Source organism: Pinus tabuliformis, chromosome 5_1 (assembly GCF_031772625.1).
Source record: "Pinus tabuliformis cultivar Carrire ecotype Pingquan chromosome 5_1, CPIR1, whole genome shotgun sequence".
NCBI lineage: Eukaryota > Viridiplantae > Streptophyta > Pinopsida > Pinales > Pinaceae > Pinus > Pinus tabuliformis.
In genome coordinates this window covers 168209043-168232418 of record NC_142305.1, presented here as the reverse complement: position 1 = coordinate 168232418, position 23376 = coordinate 168209043, and the positions used below count along the sequence as shown (strand labels likewise).

General features: G+C 36.9%; 1 protein-coding gene across 1 annotated transcript; it reads left to right on the top strand.

The window, feature by feature from the left end:
- Positions 1–13462: 13462 nt before the first annotated feature.
- On the top strand, positions 13463–22746 carry LOC149163963 (uncharacterized). The gene is made up of 5 exons (XM_089429323.1): positions 13463–13535; positions 13815–14014; positions 14261–14429; positions 22295–22443; positions 22588–22746. The coding sequence occupies exons 1-5, from the start codon at positions 13463–13465 to the stop codon at positions 22744–22746; spliced, it is 750 nt and encodes a 249-aa protein (XP_089285449.1).
- Positions 22747–23376: the final 630 nt, after the last annotated feature.

Here is a 23376-nt window from a genome sequence, read left to right as displayed (position 1 = left end):
CAGATAAGATGTGAGGAAGAACTTTTTGAGACCACAGTCTCTCAAAGCATCCATACACCCCTCATCCTCTATGGCCAAGGTGTCTATAGCATCATTCTCCCGTTCTTTCCATTCGACCACCATTTTTACTTGTTTCCTGCACCCACAAGGATGAATAAATCATTATTAAAACACTAGTGAGCTGACAACCGAATAAAATTCAACGATAATGAGAAAAATCAAAGGCAAAAGTTAGGTCCCACGATTGGCGCAACTGTTTCTAAAACACTCGCGCCAATGGCGCGGCACCTTTGGGCAAATCACCCCTTGGCGCGGACCCGTGCCAGATACCCGCGCCAATGAGGCGCAACCCTAAATTTTAAAATCCTCCTTGTAGAGGCCGAATCAGGGAACAAAATGCATAAAAAGTGTATGAAAATGGAGCTAAGGGAAGCGCCTCTTACCTGGAACTTGCGGAATCTCAAATGATTACACGGATTGGCGGTAATCACTACTCGAAGTTCGCTCCCCAAATGGACCACTACTACTATGCAAGAGGTAAAAAGTAAAAGTAATTCTATTTTTTACATTTTCACCATATTTATAGACTTTTTGACTTGTATTTAGGTTTAAACAGTTGTTTTTTGCATATTTTAATATATTTTTTGGTCGAAAATGGATTTTACGCTTGCTTCTAGTCCATGACAGGTTTTTTTTGCAACTTCGATGGTGAAACGAGTTGTATTTTATAATTTTTCGGACTCGGTAAATACACGAAAAAGTCACTGGGGAGTCATCTTTCAGCTCTTTTCTGACTCACTAAAATTGAAAAGATCGCTGAGTAATCCCTCTTGACTCGTTAAACGTAAATAAGTGGCGGTCGTCTTTAAACCCTTTTCCGACCGTGTAAAAACGAAATGATCGTCTGACCCTTGTCGTTTCAGGTTCGTTAATGGTTACGAAACGACGTGATGTTGATCGCTTTTTTACTTTTTCGGGTCGATGTCACTATAAATGAAAATTACTCCTTGATCGTAATGGTCGGGCGGTTCTTTCGAGCATTGTTTTATACTTTTTCGGGCTCGAGAGACACAACTTTACAAAAAAGAACCCCCTGGAGTTTTCTTTCTGCTGTCTTTTCAGACTCTCTAAACAGGAAAAGACGCCGAGTTTTTCCTTTGTCAGGCTCGTTAAAACTTAATGACATCGGATTCTGTCATAATGACACCTTACAAGCATATGCTATCCCCGTCAATCTTGTTAAAAATAACTGGGGTACTCGCCAGAAATGGTGGGGAAAATGGACCCATAATTATTCGTCGTGTCGGCAGTATGTCGCCCTTGAACATGGCACTAGTCTGCATTCGTGTCTGGGTGGGGACATCTCATCTTGTTTTACACTTGCCTCCGTGGGTTTGGGTAATCCTATTTGACCTCTCATCTGCTCATTGCCTTGTCACCATGGCCTATGCTCCCTTGATGTCAAATACTGCCATGTCCACTGTCGTGCCGCTGATATGTTCAAGAGAAGTTGGCCTCTACAGGATTACAACCTCCCTCTGATACCTCACATAATTCTTATTCACCATTCTTCCTCTGTCTCGTGTCAATGATGTGGGACACACTATGGCCCACCTTTGATCAAGATCACTTCCTGTCGACTTCAGCTCATTATCCAGGAAGCTGATCTAGAGACTCCCTTCCGGTGCCTTGGAGCCTGCATGCCTCAATGGCAGGTTCTTCATGTTCGACGAGAGGTTTTCATCATTGGCCTCTGATCAAATGATTCTACGGGTGTTCGACGCCAGCTCATTGATTCGCACGCTGTAGATTGTACCTATAGTACCTTGAGGACCATTGTCATTATTGATGGTACCTCTCGTGTTTGTTAACGGTTTTCATCATTGACTGGTAATCAGATGATGTTCAAGCCTCTTCGACTTCAACCCATGTATTCGCATGCTTGGACTTGTACTCCGTTCGGGTCGAGATGGAGCGCAAGACCCTGGATTTTGTCTATTGGAATCCAGGCTGCGATTTGTGGTTTCTTATGATCACTACATGACTCATTCATTGGATGGCTGCGACCATGCCTGAGTCTATTCCTCTCTAGATGGCTGCGCCCATACCTTGGATCTAGATTATTATGTACTCTGTTATGGATGGCTGCGCCCATACCCCATATATCATGTATTTGAGCTATCAGTTGTACTTCTTTACGCAGGTTCTTTGGCGGACGTGTTTTCAGTTACGCATGTTCTTGTACAGAAGTTCACCCCTCTCTCTCCCTCGGGCCTCATGCTTTAGGGGGCATCTGTTACACAGTAATTTGTCACCGTTTATCACCGTCCTTGTTACCCCTCTCCCTGCACACTGGAGGACTCATTCCGGGACCTGTGAGAAGTGACATGACCTGAAACCACTTGCATCATATTCCTCTAAGTATGAGCTTCATATGCCCTGAAGACATCTCTTACAGAATATCCATGAGAACAACTCTTTTTGCATTAGCGCGGGTCCACAGTGTACTGCCCGCGCCAATGAGGGAAATCCTCTAAAGAGGGCACACCATTGGCGCTCTGTCTCAGATTCGCACTCGCGCCAACCGAATTGAGTAAAGTTTTCAACGAACAAGCTTCCGAAGGTTCTCCTCAACCCATTCACCCACTGAATCTATGTTGAGTTAGGATGGTTTGGCTTCGAATCTCCATAGAATGGAATTGGTTTGCCACCTTCCATGGAAGTTTCCAAATGATAAAGCCAATCCCATGAATAATGTGGTTGATCCTACCTCTTCCCTCTCTGTCTATAAAAGCTTGCCTCTATGCCTTGAGCAAGCTAGTCAGCAGTTCCAGCATAGTGATAGAGAATACCAGGAGTTCAAGAGTTTGAATCTACAAGAGCCTTATTTGCACCCATAAGGCCAAATCTAAGTAAGGATATTCTTGTCACCCAAAGAGAGAGAGGCTTGTTCCCATCCCAACAAGCTTTGCAAGACGTGTGTAGCTGACTACCGAGCCAAAGGAGGATTTGACGTCAGAAAAATGGTTGTATTCTTCTTTGTTATTTATCAATAATAGATGAATATCATTATGGTTCCACTCTCATTGTCCTATGTTTGATGTTGAGTTATATCTTTTCTGACTGATATATAATTGCATCTACTAGATTTTATGTTTGTATTCGTGTTGTTCTTTGCATGTGCAGGTTTCCAATCATGGAGATCGTGGGGATCGTGACTGGCCAAGGCAAAGGAACGAGAGTGACGTCTCTTCTACGAATATTAGCGTTGGAATCCAAGTAGGTTCTCACCATCCACTTTTTATTTGCAATTAGTAGCTTGCGTGATAGCATTGTGTGATTGTTGCTAGACCCGGTCTGGGCTAGTAGGGATCATCTCTGTCCGCAGAGAGGATTTACCTCCACAACAAGCTCATTAAAAAATGAACCAATTTCTGGTAAATAACCATCGTGAATGTAGTACTTCAGCTTTTGAGGCCTTGGTCGTGTTCTCATCATCACCTCCACTTTGTATTGGCTGATCATTCACCTCCACTTGATTGTTTGCACCTTTTGAGGAAAAAATGCGAAAAGTGATTCTATTAGCCATCCTTGTAACACTGCCGTGATTGGGAAATTCCAAACCTTACCTGGAATCAACTACTACCCGAATTTATCACTCGTTCCTCAAAAAACGAGTCTCCTTTAAGCTCTTTTCAGCTAACTCGTAAAATATGAAAAGATTGCCGAGCCATTGGCCTCTCCAGCTCGTTAAAGTGACTGGAAGTGTTATCCCTCCTTTAGATTTTAATCTTTTTGGACCTGAGGGATTATTACACAAAAAGATCAAGGACTTGTTTTGTTCGACTCGTTAAAGGTACTGAAAATTCATCCCTTCTGTATTGTTTTATACTTTTTCGGACCTAAGGGATCAGATGATGAAAAATGATTTTTGGAGTTTCCTTTACGTCTCTTTTCAGACTCTCTAAAATTGAAAAGGACCAAGTTATCTTTGTCGTTAAACTCGTTAAAACCTAATAGCGACAAACTTGTCCATAACAGACAAGAATGAGTTTCACTATTGCTAGGCTCGTTAAAACATAGCGATGGATTTGCCCGAAGGGAAAACTATAGAACAACCATATGTTATCCTCCTCAAGCTTGAAAAAAATAAAGAGGTACTGGTCACCAATGACTGGGGAAAATTGGGAAGAAAACTTGAAGAAACTTTGTTGGTAGCAAGTCGCTCTTAAACATGACACTTTCACTCCGGATCCAAGTCAGGTTGGGTTGTTTCATTCCCCGATCACATCACCATGGTCACATCACACCATCCACAATTGGGGTTAATGCTACCAATCCATCATGTCAGTGTCACCGATATGTTCAAGAGAAGTCACTCAGATAATTTACCTGTGTCTCACCCGCTGCAATACATTTACACTCCATTCTTTCATGACCGCCACCCTGAACCTTATATCACCAGATCATTTTCACCTCCATTAAAATCATTTGCTCTGTTCCGTGTCATTGATGTGGGATTCATTAAGGCCCTCCTATGACAGATCGCTTCTTGTCGACATCAGCTCATTAACCAAGAATTCAATCTAGGAACACCCATTTCAGTACTTTGAAGCTTGCATGCCTCAATGGCAAGTTTCTCACTTCCGGCGATAGGTTTACATAAATGGCCTTCAACCGAAAGATTTTGCGTGGTGTTCAACGCCAAGTCCCTTATTCACACCACGTGAATTGTACTGCAGTACCTTGAGGATCATTATCATTATCACTGATTCCTCTCGTACTTGTTAACAACTTACATCATTGGTTGGTAATCAGGGATGTCTTTCCATGTTCGACTCCAGAACATCTCTCACATGGATCTCCTTGTACTTTGAGTGAAGATCGAACGAGATTGAAGACCCCAGATCTAGTTTCATCCATCCGGGCTGCGATATATATTCAGGAAAATAAAGACATCAAATGTACATCATTGCTGCATAGATAATCATCCAATCTAAGGGATGATGGCTCTACCAGAATCATCAGTCTACACTCAGACGATTGTCTGTCCTATGTACATGAAAATGAATTTATAAAGCTAAGAATGGGAATGCCCGCCTCAGCTAGATCATGAAAATATTATGAAGATAATGTATTGTATTGTATCTTATTACAGGTCTCCTTCCAGCTTGAAAGAACTTCGGATCCTCATGATAAAGCATTTCACCCCACATCAAAAAAGATTAATGACCTCATGCTTTAGCGGGCAACTGTTATAGAGATTTTTGGGCACTGCAACCCCAAGTATAAATGTCCATAAACTAAGGGCTCCTAAGTCCCTAAAGGTGTTGTTCCAACCCATAAAAGAACAAGGTCAACTGATTACAGCTCCTCCCAGAAGTTCTCCATGAAAAAACACTCGGAACTGGTCAAAACTGGACCATTTCACCTGCTCCATAGGCAAAGTGCGTTGCATCCAACCTAAATACACACAGTAGGTGTGTTTCATTTCAAAAAGCCCTTTTATGGGGTGCGATGGGCGACAAGGGACAAATGGTAGTGTCAATCCGCGAGGTGGAGAAGCATGGAATCTTCCAGAAACTTCTCCTGTGACACTTGCCTCTCTGAATTCAACCAGGGATGAGTAAGAGATCATCAATCTCCAAGTGGAATTAAGAACTATCAGAGGGAAGACACTAATCAAATCACAAGCTCAGTCATCTCCCTTGCAGACATCTATATATGGATCCCTCATCCCAGAGATCCAGGGGCTGGAATTTTGCATCTTGTAAGGAATTGCTGTTGGTTTCTTGAGGCAACATCATAGTGTTGGGTGATATAAGCTTTTCATGAGGTGAAGAAGGGGTCACTTGCTGAGAGGATGATGCTGGGTCAGAAAAATTGGTTGTAACTCTCTTGGCTCTTTCTTGATTATCAATAAAGCTATTCAAGTTTTCCTCCATACTCTTGTGTGATTTATGTTTTATGCATTTGTATGGTCAATTTACATCTGATCCTAGATTGTTTATGATAATAGATCCATGTTCTCATATAGTGTTATGCTGCTTTGATTCTACATGTACTCTGTGAAGCTGGGTATATAAGAAAGCAAGTAGCAAAGGACTATCAGAAGAGAGAGGAATCGAGCAAGGAACCAAGTGCAAGGCAGAGGTTGGTATCCTTAATTCTTCTCTCATCTATCTTTCATAAAGGAAAACGAAAGTAGTTTCACTTTATTTGTTTCTAAGGAAGCTACCACCCTTAGTGGGATTAGCAGTTCTGCATAGACACTTTTCCCTATAACAATAGAAAAAAGGACTCTGCTGCAATTTATGATGAAACGGCAAGCAATGTCGTCAATGTTGACACCTCACTTGGAAAACTTGAGCACAAAGTAAGAATCCACCGGAAAAACCAAAAGAAAACAAGCAATGAGCTATTGGAAGACTTGGCAATGAATTTCCAGTGCGATGGGTCTCCTCTCTGCATGCTAGGAAGAAGAGCTAAGATGCGGCAAGCAAATATAGCGGAAAATCAAGACGCCACTTTGAAACCAGATCAAGCGCATATTCAAGCCATTATCTGCAAATATAGTGTAATCCCATCAGCGTACCTATCAGAAGCTAAATGTACTCTCCTCACCTCCTATCGGAACGAAAGCAAAATCTGTAACAAGGAAACACAATGTAGCCCTGTTAAAGCCCTCGGGAGTTGTTCTTCCAAATCTTAAATAAAATCTAACCATTATTGTCAAAAAAAATAAAAAAGAGGTGAGGACTTCCATACACATTTATTTAGGGTCATCTTCCCACACAACCTCGCAACAAAGATAGGGCAACTTTCTCTAATATTTATATTGTAAGAGGTGAGGACTTCTATACACCATTATTTAGGGGCATCTTCCCGCACAACCTCACAACAGAGATATGACACTTTTCTCTAATATTTATATCATGTCAACTTATCCATGCAAACTTCAATAAGCTTTCTTTAAATAATTGTTGAGTATCAACCAACACTCTTATACACTTCTTATCGGCCTAGATCCACCTTAACTCTGAATCTATCAAACGCCCATAGATCCCTCTCAGAGCTTGATATATCTAGAGTTAATATGGGTCTACGTTGGTTTAATAACTAATAATTAATAATTATAATTATTATTTTATTTTTTTCATTTTGTCATTTTTTATGTATCAAAATGTTTTAGTTAATAATTATAATGTGTAGATAACATAAAATAGCATAGCATAACAAGACATTACAACATCTCTTCCATACTGGGATGGAGAGTGTCTATTGGCTCAAAAACATAATGGTATTATAACAAAGCTTACTTACAAGTCAATAATATCCATGGTAAAGTGGGGGTGAATATTCATCACAGTGCATTATATTAGAGATCATTTTTTGGGATTCAAGTTAAGTAAGTCATTCATCTATGACCATTTCCATGAGAGGACTTCCCTGGACTTCCCTAGAGGTCACCCATCCCAGATCACATTTGGCTCAAGCGTGCTTAAGTGCAGAGTTTTCCCCACAATCAAGCCCACTTTGCTTGCTACCCCATTTTCTTTTAGATTTAATTAAAAAAATGTTATAAAATTAAATTCAAATAAAATATTCATAAATCATTTTGATTGTGAAATGAAAGATGATTTTTTTGCATGTGGTATTGATGAGCCATGGTATTGGTCCATGCTATTGTAACAAAATCTATTAAGTTAATAATATCTATGGTAAAGTGGGCATGAACATCTATGGTTAAAAATATTGTTATATTGTAAGTTTATTGTAAGTATTAAGGTTTTTATATACTTCCCCGGATGCGGGTGACACGACGGGTGGAAGTGAGGAGCCACATGAATGCCATGTGCTGCCTCAAGCTTAAGGCAGGCATTCAATGCGAGATCGCCGCCAAGGAATATATGTATGGGTGATCATGGACGACAATTCAATGCTCTGTCCGGGATTTTGGTGCGACTGCAGTGAGCAGTTATGGTGAACAGAACTCGAGGAGGCGATGAAGAGTTTAAGAAAGGTGGTGGGTTGGATCGTCATGTGCTGGTTCACGCTCAGTATTTGGTATTTGGTGTTCAGGCTCTTGCCTGGTATATGGTTTTCAGGGCAACAGCTCTTGCCATCCCTCTATCAGTTGAGCGTTGTTTCAGGTCTGAAAGGCTGGTTGGGTGGCGTTTCAAATCCTCCTACTCCGCTTTGTTCCATACCCCCGGTACTTTTGCAAAGATGGTCAGGCCTCGACAGCGCCTGCTCAGCCGTCGAGGCTCTGCCCGGGGAGGGTCTTCACGTCCTTCAATCGAAAATCCCCAATCCCACTACTGTCGATGCCTTTGCCATCGAATTGCTGAGGCCAATCCCCTCCAATCAAGCCAATTCATGGACACCAGAAGCCCAGATTCTGGCCCGACACCTTTGCCTGCTTTCGGTACTGCCATTTTCTCCTTCAGCAGCTCTCAGGAAAAATCCCGTATCAATGCCCACATCTCGGTCCTCTTCCTTGAAGAACCTCAGGACGATGGCGAGGAACATCTCAGCGAGGGGAAGCACACGGGCGGGAGCTCAAAGGATGTCGAGGAGACGCCAACGGCTGCTCCAAAGCACGCCTCCAACCTACCTCAGACTCAGGCAGCGTTATCACCCACGGGGGACAATGACGACATGGATTCCTTTCCTACTGCAGAGGAAAGGGAAAAATATGGCTGGTGTAGGGTGGTCGAAGAGAAGCCGGACGATTAGCCGTCCATCCGCTCCGCATCACTCTCTCAGGCGCTGCTCAGGTCCTATTTTGATTTTCTGTGTTTGTCATGTTGGCTTACTGTATGTTCTTGCTATGTTTGTCTGGCCCGAAAGGGATCTTGCTGAAGGTTTTTTGATGCCCCTGTGAGGGATGAACACTTTTTGGTCCAGAGCCCCTGCGCGGGATGTTAAGTATGATCTGGTTGCACTTTTGTGGTTTAAAGCCCCTGCGTGGGTTGTTTTGCTCAGTCGCGGTGCCCTTGCATGGGCTGCTCTTTCTCATAACTCTCATTCCAAAGTGCCACAGTTGGCCTTTGGCAAAATGACTCTATGATTGTAACTATTTTTCCTGTTCCTGTATATAATAGAATAGTATAGTTTTAACGAGAAAAAAAAAAGGTTTTTATATACTTATTAATTAAAATTAAATATGGTTACAAAATCATTATTTTAATTTATAAATTTAAATATTGTTACGAAATCATTATTTTAATTTATAAAGTAAAATGGATCTTAACTTATTGCTTGTTAGATAACTCTCTAACTTGAATTTTATTATTTTTATTACTTTTAACCTTTTATGGACACTGCAAGGGACTCTATATTACTTTTAACATTTTATTAGTATTTAATTGATCTAACATTTATTTTTTTATAAATCCTTACCACTCGTAAATTGTGCACACATTAACTACTCCAAGAGTCATTGTACAACCAGTATATGTCAGATGTGTAGATGTAATGTCAGTATGTAAACAATTGAAAAAATAAAAATAAATAAAAGTGATATGGGGGAGGAGTGTAAACATTTAAATGTTGGCTCAAATAATAATAAAAATTAAAAATAATAAACAAAAATTTAAAAGTAATATATACCTAGTATATAAGATGAATGTAAACATTTAATTGCTTGCTCAATATATAATAAAAAGTTAAAGTAATAAAAATAATTATCATAACATTTTTTTGTAAGAAATCACATAAGATTCTCGTATACGCGTTTCGAACCAGCCAATGTGGTTCATCTTCAAGGCAAGATGAGAAATCTGATCTAGGCATTTAGATAAATAGACCTAGAGAGCTACTAACTAGCGCATTGGGGATAATAGCTAGTTTGACTGAGGGTAAGAAATAGAAAAGGTTAATGACCACAAAAGAAGGGAAAGAAATAAAATGGTTATTATTATTATTTTTTGGCTAAATTAATGAAGTAAAAAGTTAAAATTTTGAAAAATAATAACTCTTTATAACTAAATTAATCAATATATATTAAAATAATTTTAAGAGTCATAAATTGGGTACTATCAATAAATGATATTCTAAAAGGAATTAATATTTCAATCTTATTCAAATAATTATTAATTAACATTTCATATTCAACCTTATAAAACAATATAATATAATCATATTGAATAGGGAAAAAATAGAAAGGGATTTTACCACAATGTTAAGGGAAACTAATTAAGGAGAATAAATTACCATATGAAAAAGAGAATAAAACAAATAAATTATTTTAATATATAAAAATGATAAACACCTTATATAACCTCATTAATGAATATAATATTATATTAAATAACCTCATTAATAATAAAAATTACAAAAGTATTAAAGATTATTCATTAAAAAAAACATTAATCTATAAGAAAAAAAATTAGGAAGAAAGGCAGGAATCCACTTTCTGCTGATACTCCAGCCATCATCTATATTTAAATTAACATGCCTCTTTTTTATTTTTAAGGCCTCCCTGAATTTACGATGATGAAAATGGCCAATCCTTGCAATAACCTTAGCTTCTTCGATGCGGATGTGATGATTTGTTTTTTGCATGCTCTGCCAAAGTAAAGGAGTGAGCTCTTCGGTGCCTATTTTTGGCAGCATGTTCAAAAATACTTTGGTTAATGGACTAGCCAGTCTCACCAATATAAGGAGTTGCACAAGAACAGGGAATAATGTAAACACCCTTTCCATCCCTGGGATTCATCGGGTCTTTAACATAACGAAGAGAACTTCGAATAGCGTTAAGGGGTCTAAAGGAAGAATGAATCTTATGCTTCCTTAAGATCCTCGTGATTCTATCTATGGTCCCTTGAATAAAAGGCACATGAACACTAGAAGACCAATCGTTTGGGTCAATTTTATTCTTAGGGCCTTTTTCAACATTTTGAAAAGCCTTAAGACCTTGAGACCTACTATAACCATTCTTATTAAAAACTTTTAGGAGGTGGGATTTCTCATCTTCAAGGTGATTTTCATGAGAAACTCGCATCGCTCGAGTGGCTAAGGTGGTGAGAACGCCTATCTTTCGAGCAGAAAAATGATGGGAACTAGCATGGAGATATTGCACCGTGTGAGTTTTCTTCCAAAAAACCTGATGGGAAAAAGAACCATCATCCTTCTTAGAGATAAGAACATCAAGAAAAGGGAGCCTATTATCAACTTTGAATTCCATGGTGAACTTTATATGGTTAGATTGACTATTAAGATGATGGAAAAACAGCTCCAATTTCTCTTTACCATGAGACCAAACGACACAAGTGTCATCCACAAACATTTTCCAAAGTTTGGGTTGGTAAAGGGCTGAAGACAGGGCTTTGGATTCAAAATGCTCCATGAAGAGATTGGCCACAACGAGTGATATGGGAGAACCCGTAGCCACTCCACATGTCTACTCGAAGAATTCACCCTCGAAACTAAAGAAAGTAGAGGTGAGACAAATCTTAACTAAAAAGGCAGTATCGAGATTAGTGATGCCTTAGATCACATCAATGGCCTCATTAATGGGAATATTAGTGAATAAGGAGACCACATCGAAACTCACTAGCTGATCCTCAGGGTCAAATCTAAAATCCTTTAACTCGTTAACGAACGAAGCTAAATCTTTGAAAAAAGATTATGTCTGTCCAATAGGGGGTTTGAGCTTATTAACAAGACATTTCGCTAAAAGATAGGTGGGCCCACCAATAGTATTGACAATGGGGCGAAGAGAGACCCCTTCTTTATGGATCTTGGGGAGACCATAGATCCTGGGGGTAAGAGGGTTGCCTTGAATAAGCTTCTTGCTAAGGGATCTAACAGAACTACTCGATGTTATGGCTAGAGCAAGAGCCTTAGAAATCTTTTTTAAGGGGTTCTTTGCAAGCTTTCTATAGCATCCACTATTACAAAGGTGATCTAACATCTTCTTTTGGTAATGCTTCTTGTTAAGAATGACAGCTGCAGCCCTTTTGTCAGCTTTTAGAACAACGATGTCCCTATTATTGTTCAAAGATTTGAGAGCTTCAAACTCTGGCTTGCTCAAGTTGCTCCTAGGGGGCTTAGCATTTTTAAGGATTACCGCGCAACCCTGCCTAATAATATCTTTAGTGGAGTTGGGTAAATCTCGAATCCGGAATTCAATGTCACGAATAATATCATTCACAATTTGAGAGCTTCAAACTCTGGCTTGCTCAAGTTGCTCCTAGGGGACTTAGCCTTTCTAAGGATTATCGCGCAAACCTGCCTAATAATATCTTTAGTGGAATTGGATAAATCTCGAATCCGGAATTCAATGTCACGAATAATATCATTCACACGAATTTTTCTAGGAGCCAAAGCAAAATTAAGACCTTTTTCTAAAAGATTAAAAACATGGGAATCAAAAGAGAAACTGGGAGAATTAACAACCTTATTGCCACAATGAGAAGTCTTTTTAATGCCAATACTATTATCTAAAGAAGAAAGATAAATATGATTAGGTTCAAAGTTAATATAACCGTGTTTATTATGGTTATTAATAAGTTCAAATTTATTATTATTATCATTATCAAGTTTTATTGTTATTATTATTATTATTAAATACATTGTTATTATTATTACTATAGTTATTACTATTATTAATTACATTGTTATTATTAATATTTTTACTATTATTATTATTAGATTTATTATTAAGGCATAAGTTAAAAGAATTAATCAACAAGGAAGGTTGGAGCCGCGTTGGACCATTCAAAACCCAATTATCTAGGATCTCCAAGCCATTCAACAACTCATCACCGCATAATAAAATTCAATTTTTTTATATTTTGACTTTTTTTTCTTAAATTTGGAACAGATTTTGTTACAATACAATGGCTTATCAATACCACATGCCCAAAAACCATAACCTATTTCACAACCAAAATATTTTATAACAATACCATATTCTTAACCATGGATATTCATCCCCACTTTACAATATCATAGTTTATCAATACCACATACCCAAAAACCATAACCTATTTCACAACGAAAATATTTTATAACAATACCATATTCTTAACTATAGACTAAAAAAATTACACTAAAATACATTCCATCTATTAATTAAACTAAATATTTTTTTTACCCTTTCACTTATTAAAAAATAAATCTAAAATCTTTTAACCCAATTTAACATTCATAACCATCATTTATCACTTATGCCTAACAATAAACACCCCAATGCAAAGTATATTAAATACTCCATATATTGAAATGTGGACTCTCGAATCTAAAATAGCAACATTTTTCCCCGTATATCATGGTCGGCATCTATTTATAATAATGACCCCTTTGTAAATACTCATCTTATATATCTATAAATATATCGTTCTGGACGAAAACCTTCCCCCCAGAGTCCGCAAAGTAAGTTTTCCCGCTCAGCAATATAATTAGATCGTTATTTTAGTTCACAGGTAAGCCACATCGTGAGCAGCCAAATACCATGGGTGGCGTTTGGAAGGAACGTCTGATTGACAAGCTTGAGAAATTGGAGAGCACAAGAGAGAGTGTGGAAGGTAATTGTTTTTCTGAGATTTACTCTGCTTATTTTTGGAAAATTAAAATTTATCGTAAAATTTCAGTAATAGCATCCCACTGGTTAATTTATCCTTAGTCCTCGGCCTAAAACCGATATATAAAACTAGATTATATAAGAATAGGTATGAATAATTTTATTTAAGTTTTTGAAAGACCTGCTAGAATCTATGGCATTAGGGAAGGAATTACAGAAATTTACAGTTGCTTTAACGTTATTATGGAATGGAACATTGATATAATAAGTTGGCCTTTATCAGTCACTTCCCAATGGTGCATCTTCTACCGGAATGAGGCACCGGCGATAGTGGAGACATGGTTTAGAGATTTTGAGAAAGCAAGCGAAGACAAGAAAATCTCATTGCTTTATCTTGCGAATGACATCTTACTGAATAGCGTGGAGAGGAATGGCTGTGAGTTATTTGTGAATGAATTTTGGCGGGCTCTACCAATATATCTTGTAGATATATATATCAAAACGGAGGACAAGTTATAATCGAAGATCGCAATGTTTTTAAATTAGGTCATCACAATCTGAGAACACATTTTCTTGGAGAAAAAACCCCATCAAGTTCGGACGAAGGATTTGACCCAGTGCGCCCCAGAAAAAGAGTGAGACAATTTACCATACATTTGTTCATTACTTTCAATAATATTGTACTAGGGTTTCCCTTTTGATGCTTTCTGTTAATTGGTATCATTTTAGAAACTGGAAGTTAGATTCGAAGGTGGAGGTACTGCGGAGAGAATATTAACAGCATACCAGGCAGCCGGAGAGGAGCATATAGAGGAAGATATGATATTGAAAACATGCGAGTCTTCGATGAAACGGTTGAAAGAGATAGAGAACGATGTACACAACACCTGCCAAACTGGTATGTAGACAAACAACAAAAGTAGTTAATAAATTGTTGTGTTTCTTTATTGCCGAAGCGAAGTAAGTTTGCTGGAGAGACGAACATGGTTAAAGCGAGCATAATTTCCATAGATTTTGCCAATTCTATATCAAATAAATAATAACTCTGATTCCGTAGTGTATCAACACATTCTGACAACCATAACAAAATTTGCTCATTAAATATCTCGCCTCACACCAATTTACTAATGTCTCTTCACGCTCAGTCTTCTCACAGATTTCTGATTTCGTCGCTTCTCTGATGTCCCGCCTCAATGATAATAATGCTAATCTTGGCTTTCGAAACTCATCCATTTTAGCACTTTCCAGTTGGTTTTTCGTTTTGTGGAAAAGTTGGTTTTTCGTTCTCTCATTTCCACAGGTAGAATTCCTGATTCGATACATTTCTTTATATGTTGGCTTTAGAGTTCACTAGAGCAAGATCTGGAGCATGAACTTAAGAGTTATTGTTATTTTTTTACATAATAAGAATTTTTTTCAAAATTCAGTTATTTTTTCAAACCAGTAGAAGAACAGCTGTAATGGTTTGTTATTTCACAATGTAGGTTTACTCATCACTGGTTGATTTATTATTAATAGTTAATGAAAATTAAGCCACCTGAAAATTATTTTTCTATAGTCTGTAAAGAGCATGCTTTCACTCATACCAAATACTTCTGCTTTCACTCACACCAAATACTTCCATACTTAAAGTGTTCACCTATTTTACTAATTCTTATTCAAAGAAAAACAGTTTTAGAATTAAAAAAAAAAACATGCTTTTGCTTGAGGTTAACGGACAAACAAATTTGGGGTACTAATGAAACTCATTCAATCTGACAAACAAATTTGGGGGACTAATGAAATGTAGAATATGAAATGACTTATTACCAGCCAAATGAGAAAACAGTGCTATCAAGAAAAAAAAACATATAAAAGATAAAACAATTAAAAAAACACAGTGCAAATTTCATATATTAAATTCAACTATAAACTACATTCTTAAATAGTAAAACTATTACTAAAATATTTGTCAATCAACTCTGCAAGTAAAACTATTACTAAAATATTTGTCAATCAACTCTGCAATCAATCTACTTGCATTACACCGAATTTCCAACAACTTCCACCACTAACCATCCTAACAATATGCTGCTTTAATTTTAAAGACAAACAAAATCTGCTGCCTACTTTGTAACCAATTTACATAACTAATTAAGCATTATTCCCAACACTCCCCATTAATGATTAATGAGGATTTACTATCTCGTAATGCCAAAAACTGATCTTTTGCAACTGCTTTAGTGAATATATCTGCTAGTTGATGTTGAGTATTAATATGATTCAATTCAATCTCCTCTTCTGCACCAAATCTCTAATGAAGTGATATTTCAGGTCAAAATGCTTTGTCGTGCTGTGATGAACTTGATTCTTTGCTAACTTGATGGCACTTACATTATCACAATAAATCACTGTAGGCTTAACTTGTTTTTCTCCAATTTCTTCCAAAATTTTTCTGAGCCAAAGAGCTTGTATACCTGCTGAAGTAACTGCAACATACTCCGCTTTTGTGGATTAGAGGGCAACAATGCTTTGTTTTTTTGAGCTCCATGTAATCAAACCAGAACCAAAAGAGAAACAATTTCCAGATGTGGACTTACGGTCATCAAGACTACCTCCCCAATCTGAATCACTAAATCCAACAAGATTGAACTTTTCAAAAGAGTAGTAATGAATACCAAAATTTAGAGTGCCTTTCACATACCTTAAAATCCTCTTTGCTGCCTTCATATGTATTTGAGATGGATTTGTCATATACCTTGAAACAAGTGAAACTGAATATGTAATATGAGGACTTGTGTGGGTTAGAAATATCAAGCTCCCCACAATACTTCTGTAAGTTTTCTCATCAACTAAATCAGCACCATCATCTCTACATAACACCTCTCCATGAGCACTTGGAGTAGGGGATGGATGACAGTCAAGCATATCAAATTTATTTAGCATATCCTGTGCATACTTTGTCTGACAAATGAAAATCTCATCCCTACTTTGATAAACCTCCATTCTTAGAAAATATTTCATGATGCCTAAATCTTTCATCTCAAATGCATTCATCATAGCAGCTTTGAATTTATCACTCATCTTAGAACTACTAACCATATACAATAGATCATTAACATACAAACTTATGATTAAAATATCAATACCTTCTTGTTTGTAGTAAAGGGTAGGATCATTCTTACTTCTCTCGAAGCCATTTTCGTGAAAGTATCCATCAATCCTTGCATACCACGCTCTTGGTGCTTGCTTAAGGCCATACAAAGCCTTATTCAACTTGTAGACATTATTCTCCTTTCCTTCCACTTCAAAACCTTGTGGCTGCTCCACATATACTTCCTCTTCTAAGTACCCATTCAAGAAGGCACCTTTCACATCCATATGATGTATGCTCCACTTTTTATGAGCTGCTAATGAAATCAACATTCTAATGGTCTCTTGTCTTGCTACTGGTGCAAATGTCTCTTCATAATCAATTCCATACTTCTGTGTGAATCCTTTAGCAACTAATCTTGCTTTGTGTCTTTCAACACTCCCATCACTGTTAAATTTAGTCTTATAGACCCATTTGGTGCCAATCTTTTTCTTGTCATGTGGAAGCTCTGTCAACTTCCAAGTGTCATTCCTTTGAATGGAATCCATCTCTTCTTGCACAGCTTGCATCCAAACCTCATTAGTACATGCATCTTCAAAACATGCTGGTTCAAATTCAGCCTTAGCTAATAAAGCAAAATTGACTATCTCACCTATTGGGCTTTCTTCATGTGCTTGATTTGCACTCCTGTCATAAATGTCACTCAATCTTCTTACCTTCCTTGTAGAACTTGGAGAAGAAGTTGGACTTGAACTTGATGTTGAAGAAATTGATGAAGGGCTGCTTGGTGGAGTTAAGCCACTAATTACAGAAACATTAGTTGGCTGCTCATGATCATTATCAACAATTATAGCATCATTCAAAACAGATTTTGTCTTCTCAACATGGCCTTTTTGATGACCATAAACTCCCCCTTCATAAAAAATTACATCTCTTGAGACAATAAGCTTGTTAGTTAGAGGATTATACAATTTATAAGCCTTGCTTGTCTCACTATACCCAATAAAAATACATAACTCACTCTTTGCATCTAACTTTTTTCTATTTTGATCAGGTACATGCACATAAGCCAAATAACCAAAAACTTTGAAATGATTAACATTAGGCTTTTTTTCATACCAAGCTTCATAAGGAGTCATATTTTTCAATGCATTGGTGGGGCTACGGTTGAGGATGTATACTGTTGTAGCAACTGCATCTCCCCAATAAGTGTTGCTCAATCCCTTAGTTTGTAGCATGCATCTTGCCATTTCAACCACAGTACGATTTTTCCTTTCAGCTATGCCATTCTGTTGGGGTGTGTATGCTGTAGTATGCTGCCTCCTGATGCCATTCATATCACAATAACTCTGGAAAGATTTTGAGCAGAATTCTCCCCCACGGTCAGTGCACAAACATTTGATCTTGCACCCTCTCTCATTTTCTACAAGGGCTTTGAACTTCTTGAATGCATCTAGGGCTTCACTTTTGGCCTTCAAAAAATATACCCAACAATTTCGTGAGTAATCATCAATAAAAGTGATGAAATATGATGACTTACCCAAACTCTTAGTCTGCATAAGACCACATATGTCTGAATGAACAAGCTGAAGTGGGTAATGAGCCCTCCATGCACTTCCCTTTGAAAACCTTTCCCTTGCATGCTTTCCTTTAGCACATCCTTCACAAACCTCCTTATGCTCTTCGACCTTGGGCAAACCAGAAACTAATGCATGTGAGGTTAGAAACTTCAAACTGTGAAAATTTAAATACCCATACCTGAGATGCCATAACCAACTTGAATCCTCATAAGACATATTAGCTAGATTGCTGTTATGTTCATCAAACCTCAAGGGAAACATCCTATTTCTTGTCATAGGCACAACAGTGATCACCCTATTTCCCTTATTCTTATCATAGATAGTACATGTCTTATTTTCAAAGACTACTTTATAATTTTTCTCACATAGCTGTCCAACACTCAACAAATTATGCTTCAATTATGGAGTATAATAAATGTCATGAATACTCTTTGTACCTTCTTTTGTTTGGACCTCCATAGCTCCTTTGGCAGCAACCTCCAATGATTTATCATCACCAAGCTGGATCTTGGATTTGAAACTTCCATCCTTTGCTGAAAACAACTTCTCATTCCCTGTCATATGGTTAGAGCATCCAGAATCTAGGTACCAAACATCTTTAGTAGTATTTTCACCTTTGGCATAAGATAAAAATAAGTGATCTGGAGAATACTCACCATTTTCTTGAGCATAATTAGCACTTTTACCTTCTTTCAATCTGCATTCTCTTTCAAAGTGACCATACATGTTACAATGGTAACATTTAACATTTCTCTTATCAAATCTACCTCTACTTCTTCCTCTGAAACTACCTCTTCCACTTGAACCACCTCTTCCTCTACCTCTTGAATAATTTTGGCTTTGCCATTTACTTTGACCTTGATGGCTTTTGGTACTGCTGCTACTTGCATCTTCATTCTTTGTAATTTGTAATTTAGAGGAAAAAGCTTTCTCTACAGCTTCAAAACTTTCCTTCAATCTTTCTTCATGAGACATCAAAGATCCAACCAATTCATCAAACTGTAGTTTTGTTAAATCCTTACTTTCTTCCATGATTATTGCAACATGATTCCATCTATGTGTTAAAGATCTCAATACTTTTTTAATTAAAACTTCATTACTTACAACTTCTCCAAGTGTAGCCATTTTATTGACCACATTTTTTACTCTCACACAATAGTCACTGATACTTTCAACTTCTTGCATCTTCGAATTCTCGAAATCTCGCCTCAAGGTCTCAAGGTTGACCACATTAACTTGATCACTACCTTGGTAAGCTTCTTGTAGAGTCTCCCACGCAGCTTTGGCAGTTTTTGCTCGAGATATTCTTGGAAATAAGCTCTTATCAAGAGCTATATGAATGTGAAACAAAGCTTGAGCATTCTTCTTCCTTGCTTCCTTTCTTGTTGTTCTTTCATTGGCTGTAAGAGCATTCCAATCAGCTGGCTCTTCATATCCTGATTCAAAAATCTCCCACAAATCTTTTCCAATAAAAAATGTTAGGATCTTAATGCAACAATAATCATAATCGTTACCTTCAAATTCTGGAACTAGCATCTCGTTAGAATTCGACATGATTAACTTTGGCGAAATTCCAACAATACAGCTTTAACCCAAAATAATTTTACCTGCTCTGATACCACATGTAGAATATGAAATGACTTATTTCCAGCCAAATGAGAAAATAGTGCTATCAAGAAAAACACACTGACTCTGTGATCTAAGAAATGGTGCAAATATCATATATTAAATTCAACTATAAACTACATTCTTAAATAGTAAAACTATTACTAAAATATTTGTCAATCAACTCTGCAATCAATCTAGTGGCATTACAGTGAATTTCCAGCAACTTCCAGCACTCACCATCCTAACAATCTGTTGCTTTAATTTTAAAGACAACACAAAATCTGCTGACTACTTTGTGAGCAATTTACATAACTAATTAAGCATTATTCCCAACATGAAACTCATTCAATATGATACTTATAGAAAGGTATTATCCGTGTTATCCATTCCCTGTGTTTTTTTTAAAATTTGATATTAATAAAAACTTATTATCCATTCGCTATGTTTTAAAAGAAAAGCTCATGATTTGGTTTGGGGCTGAGAAGGAAACTGGGAAGTTTTCGGAAGTAGCTAGGTGTAGCATATGCTTTTAAGTGGCTGTTATTTTGTTTTTTAAGCCATAGTTATTTTTTTATTAAAGAATAGAAAATAAAAAAAATTCAACGATTATAGGATTTCACCATCTAATTTTTTGTTCATATTTATTTTACGTTGTATTCATGTTTAATTTACACACAGATTTAAATATAATCACCAAAACAAAATAATATCTCAGAAAAATAATCATGCAACAAGAAAAAACAGTCATCAGAGAAGTCTATCTAGCAGAGCCAATTTATTTATTTTAATCTTTAACTTGTTTTAAAACCCACACTGGTAAATAAGGTGACAGCATAATCTAAACATGAATGCAATTTTTTTACAATTTAAAAAGAGAAACACTCTCCCTTTGCCTACCTGTCTGTGAAGTACCTGGCTTTCCTGTGGGTTTTAGCACCTTCCGGTTGGTCTTCTCTAGTTTCCACACCCCAAATTCCCGACTTACACATTTCTCAATCCGTTAGCTTTTCGGTTCATGAGAGCCAGAATAACACTCTTCCTTTACCTACCGGTCTGTGAAGTACCTGGCTTTCTCGGTTGTGTCTTTCGGGCGGGTTTGAGCACCTTCCTGTTGGTCTTCTCTCATTTCCACAGGCCAAATTCCTGACTCACACATTTCCCAATACGTTAGCTTTTGAGTTTATGAGAGCTATGAAGTAGAGAAAGATCTGAACCATGAAATAAAAGCATAGTCTTGATTTTTTTTACATGGTAAGAAAATTTAATAGAACTTGGTTGGTAAATTAGCAATGGAATAGTTAAGGTTAGCTGCTATTTTAGAATGCAGGTTGAGGCATGAGAGTATTCAAAGAAAACCACTTTATCTAGAATTATTTTGTTGTTGCTTTCACTCAGGCTAGATACCTATGTGTCTCAAGCTTTTAACTTGTTTCTTTACATGGAAACAAACTTTTATCCAAACAGAAACAAATTTAGAATTGGAAAAAAATATAATTTATCTTAAAATTAACCTAACATCCACAATTAAAAAACTGGAAAAACTCTTTTTTAATTACTGGAAAAACTCTTTTACTAATTAAAAAAAAGAGCTATCATTCACCATGATTTTTTTTTAAAACTCATGGTTTGGTTTGGGGTTGAGCATAGAAGGAAACTGGAAAGGAAAAAGCTGCTCCACAAGTAGTTCAGTCAAGTAGTAGTTGTTGTGAAACACAGGCTTTCAAATAAGTGTTATTTTGTTTTTTCGAATAATGATTTTGTTTTTTATAATAAAATCTGAACTTCTTAAACTTGATACATAATTATTAAATTTAAACCTATAATTGTTTATTAACATTTATTTTTGTCACTAGAAACAAAATAAATATTTGACTATAGTAATCATGCTAACTCATTAAAAAAGTATATGAGAAAAATCAGAGTCATATTGGAGAAGACAGCCTAGTAGCATGAGCCCTATGGTATCTTGAAGTTTCAAGTTTCTCCCATTGATAAGGGCTAATACATCTCGCACTTCTTTGTATGCCTGCGACATCATGTTTGTATTGATATATTATGTATTCAGAGGCTTTTAAACGGGAAAGGGCTTTTTTTACTATAAATTTTAAGATCTATGTTTATATGTTATCAGCATTTTGCCAACTGTTTCACTGTTTTGTAACCCAAAAAAAATATTTTTAATTAAATTGAATGTAAGAGGAGTAATTTGATCTGATTAGTAAACATGTTACATAAGCGCAAATATATTGCACTTTATGCAATATATTTGCTTTGATTTTTAACCTATTTTAAAACTCTGTTATAAGATACTGGTAAATAAAGTAACCACATAATCTAAATATAAATATAGCTTTTTCACATTTTAAAAAGAAAAACTCTCTGCCTCTACGTCACAGTCTGTGGAGTACCTGGCTTTAGCTTCTTGTGACCTCCGTTGCAATTTGTTGTGAAGTTAGCATTTTATTTATTGATCTATTATCTTATTTCATATCATATCAGCAGGGTGCCTGGACATTACGGGGTCGATTCAATTATCTGATGAACTCATTCAAGAAGAGACAGTTCTGTGGGAATGCACCAAGCAGCTGAGATCTAATGAATCGACAACTGCTGCTGTTATTTCTAAGCTGAGAGAGGCGATCCAACAAGAGGTAATAATTACAGCCCACAGTGATCGTAATGCTCTGGTACTACTTCAGTTGTCTAAGTAGTACAGTGATTTAATTGAAATTTGAACACATAGGTCCATTTCAGTTGTCTAAGTATTATCAAGCTGAAAAGTAAGTATTTTACAGGAATATAAGCTGGAGACTCTTCGGGATCAACTCAAGGTGAGGTTGCCCAGGGATCATTTCACACAAATTCTCATGGTGTTTTCTTGCTATAAAATGGTAGATTTCATATTTGAAATTCATCGTATTTCATATAATCAGGAAGCCACGGATTCGGCTTAGAGTGCACGGAGGATTCGGATGAGACTGAAAAACATAAGTGATGGCTGGCATGGAACTTACACTCAAACACAGATAGAACCCAGATACCAGCCAAATGCAGCTTCGAACACAGTAGCGAACACAGAGAGAAACCAGATACCACCCAAAGGCAGCTTCAACCACGTCTACGGGCCACAAAATTGTGGCAGGGGAGGTTAATATTGGAGCAGAATAGTTTAATATTGAAAGTGACAACTCAGCTTCATAAACTAAATTCATGTTCATGGTTGGAAAAAGGTTTGAAGATTGTGGTGGTTGTTTTTTATAAAATAAATAGTATTGGAGTTGTGTCGACAAATTTCATAGCGAGCATTCGCAGTGAAAAATTTATTCCATTGTTTTATTTGATATTATTATGTTTTACAACATTGTGAATATGAGAATTGCGAAAAGCGGTTTCCGATTTGAGTGTGCTATTATTGACAGCGGTTTACGGTTTGACTGTATCATTCTCGAAAGTGGTTTATGATTTGAGTGTTCTCACCTTTACCCTTACCCTTGAGAGTGTGTTGTTCTTATTATTACTAGAGAGTGTTGGTTAAATAAATTTATATTTAATTATAAAAATTCATATTATTTTATTTGGGAGAT

Excerpts from the sequence above, each read along its gene's own strand:
- LOC149163963 (XM_089429323.1), top strand. The coding sequence starts at position 13,463 with ATGGGTGGCGTTTGGAAGGAACGTCTGATTGACAAGCTTGAGAAATTG. Across the intron at positions 14,015-14,260 it reads GGGCTCTACCAATATATCTT|AAACTGGAAGTTAGATTCGA; the intron begins GTAGATATATAT and ends GTATCATTTTAG. Across the intron at positions 14,430-22,294 it reads ACACAACACCTGCCAAACTG|GGTGCCTGGACATTACGGGG; the intron begins GTATGTAGACAA and ends TCATATCAGCAG.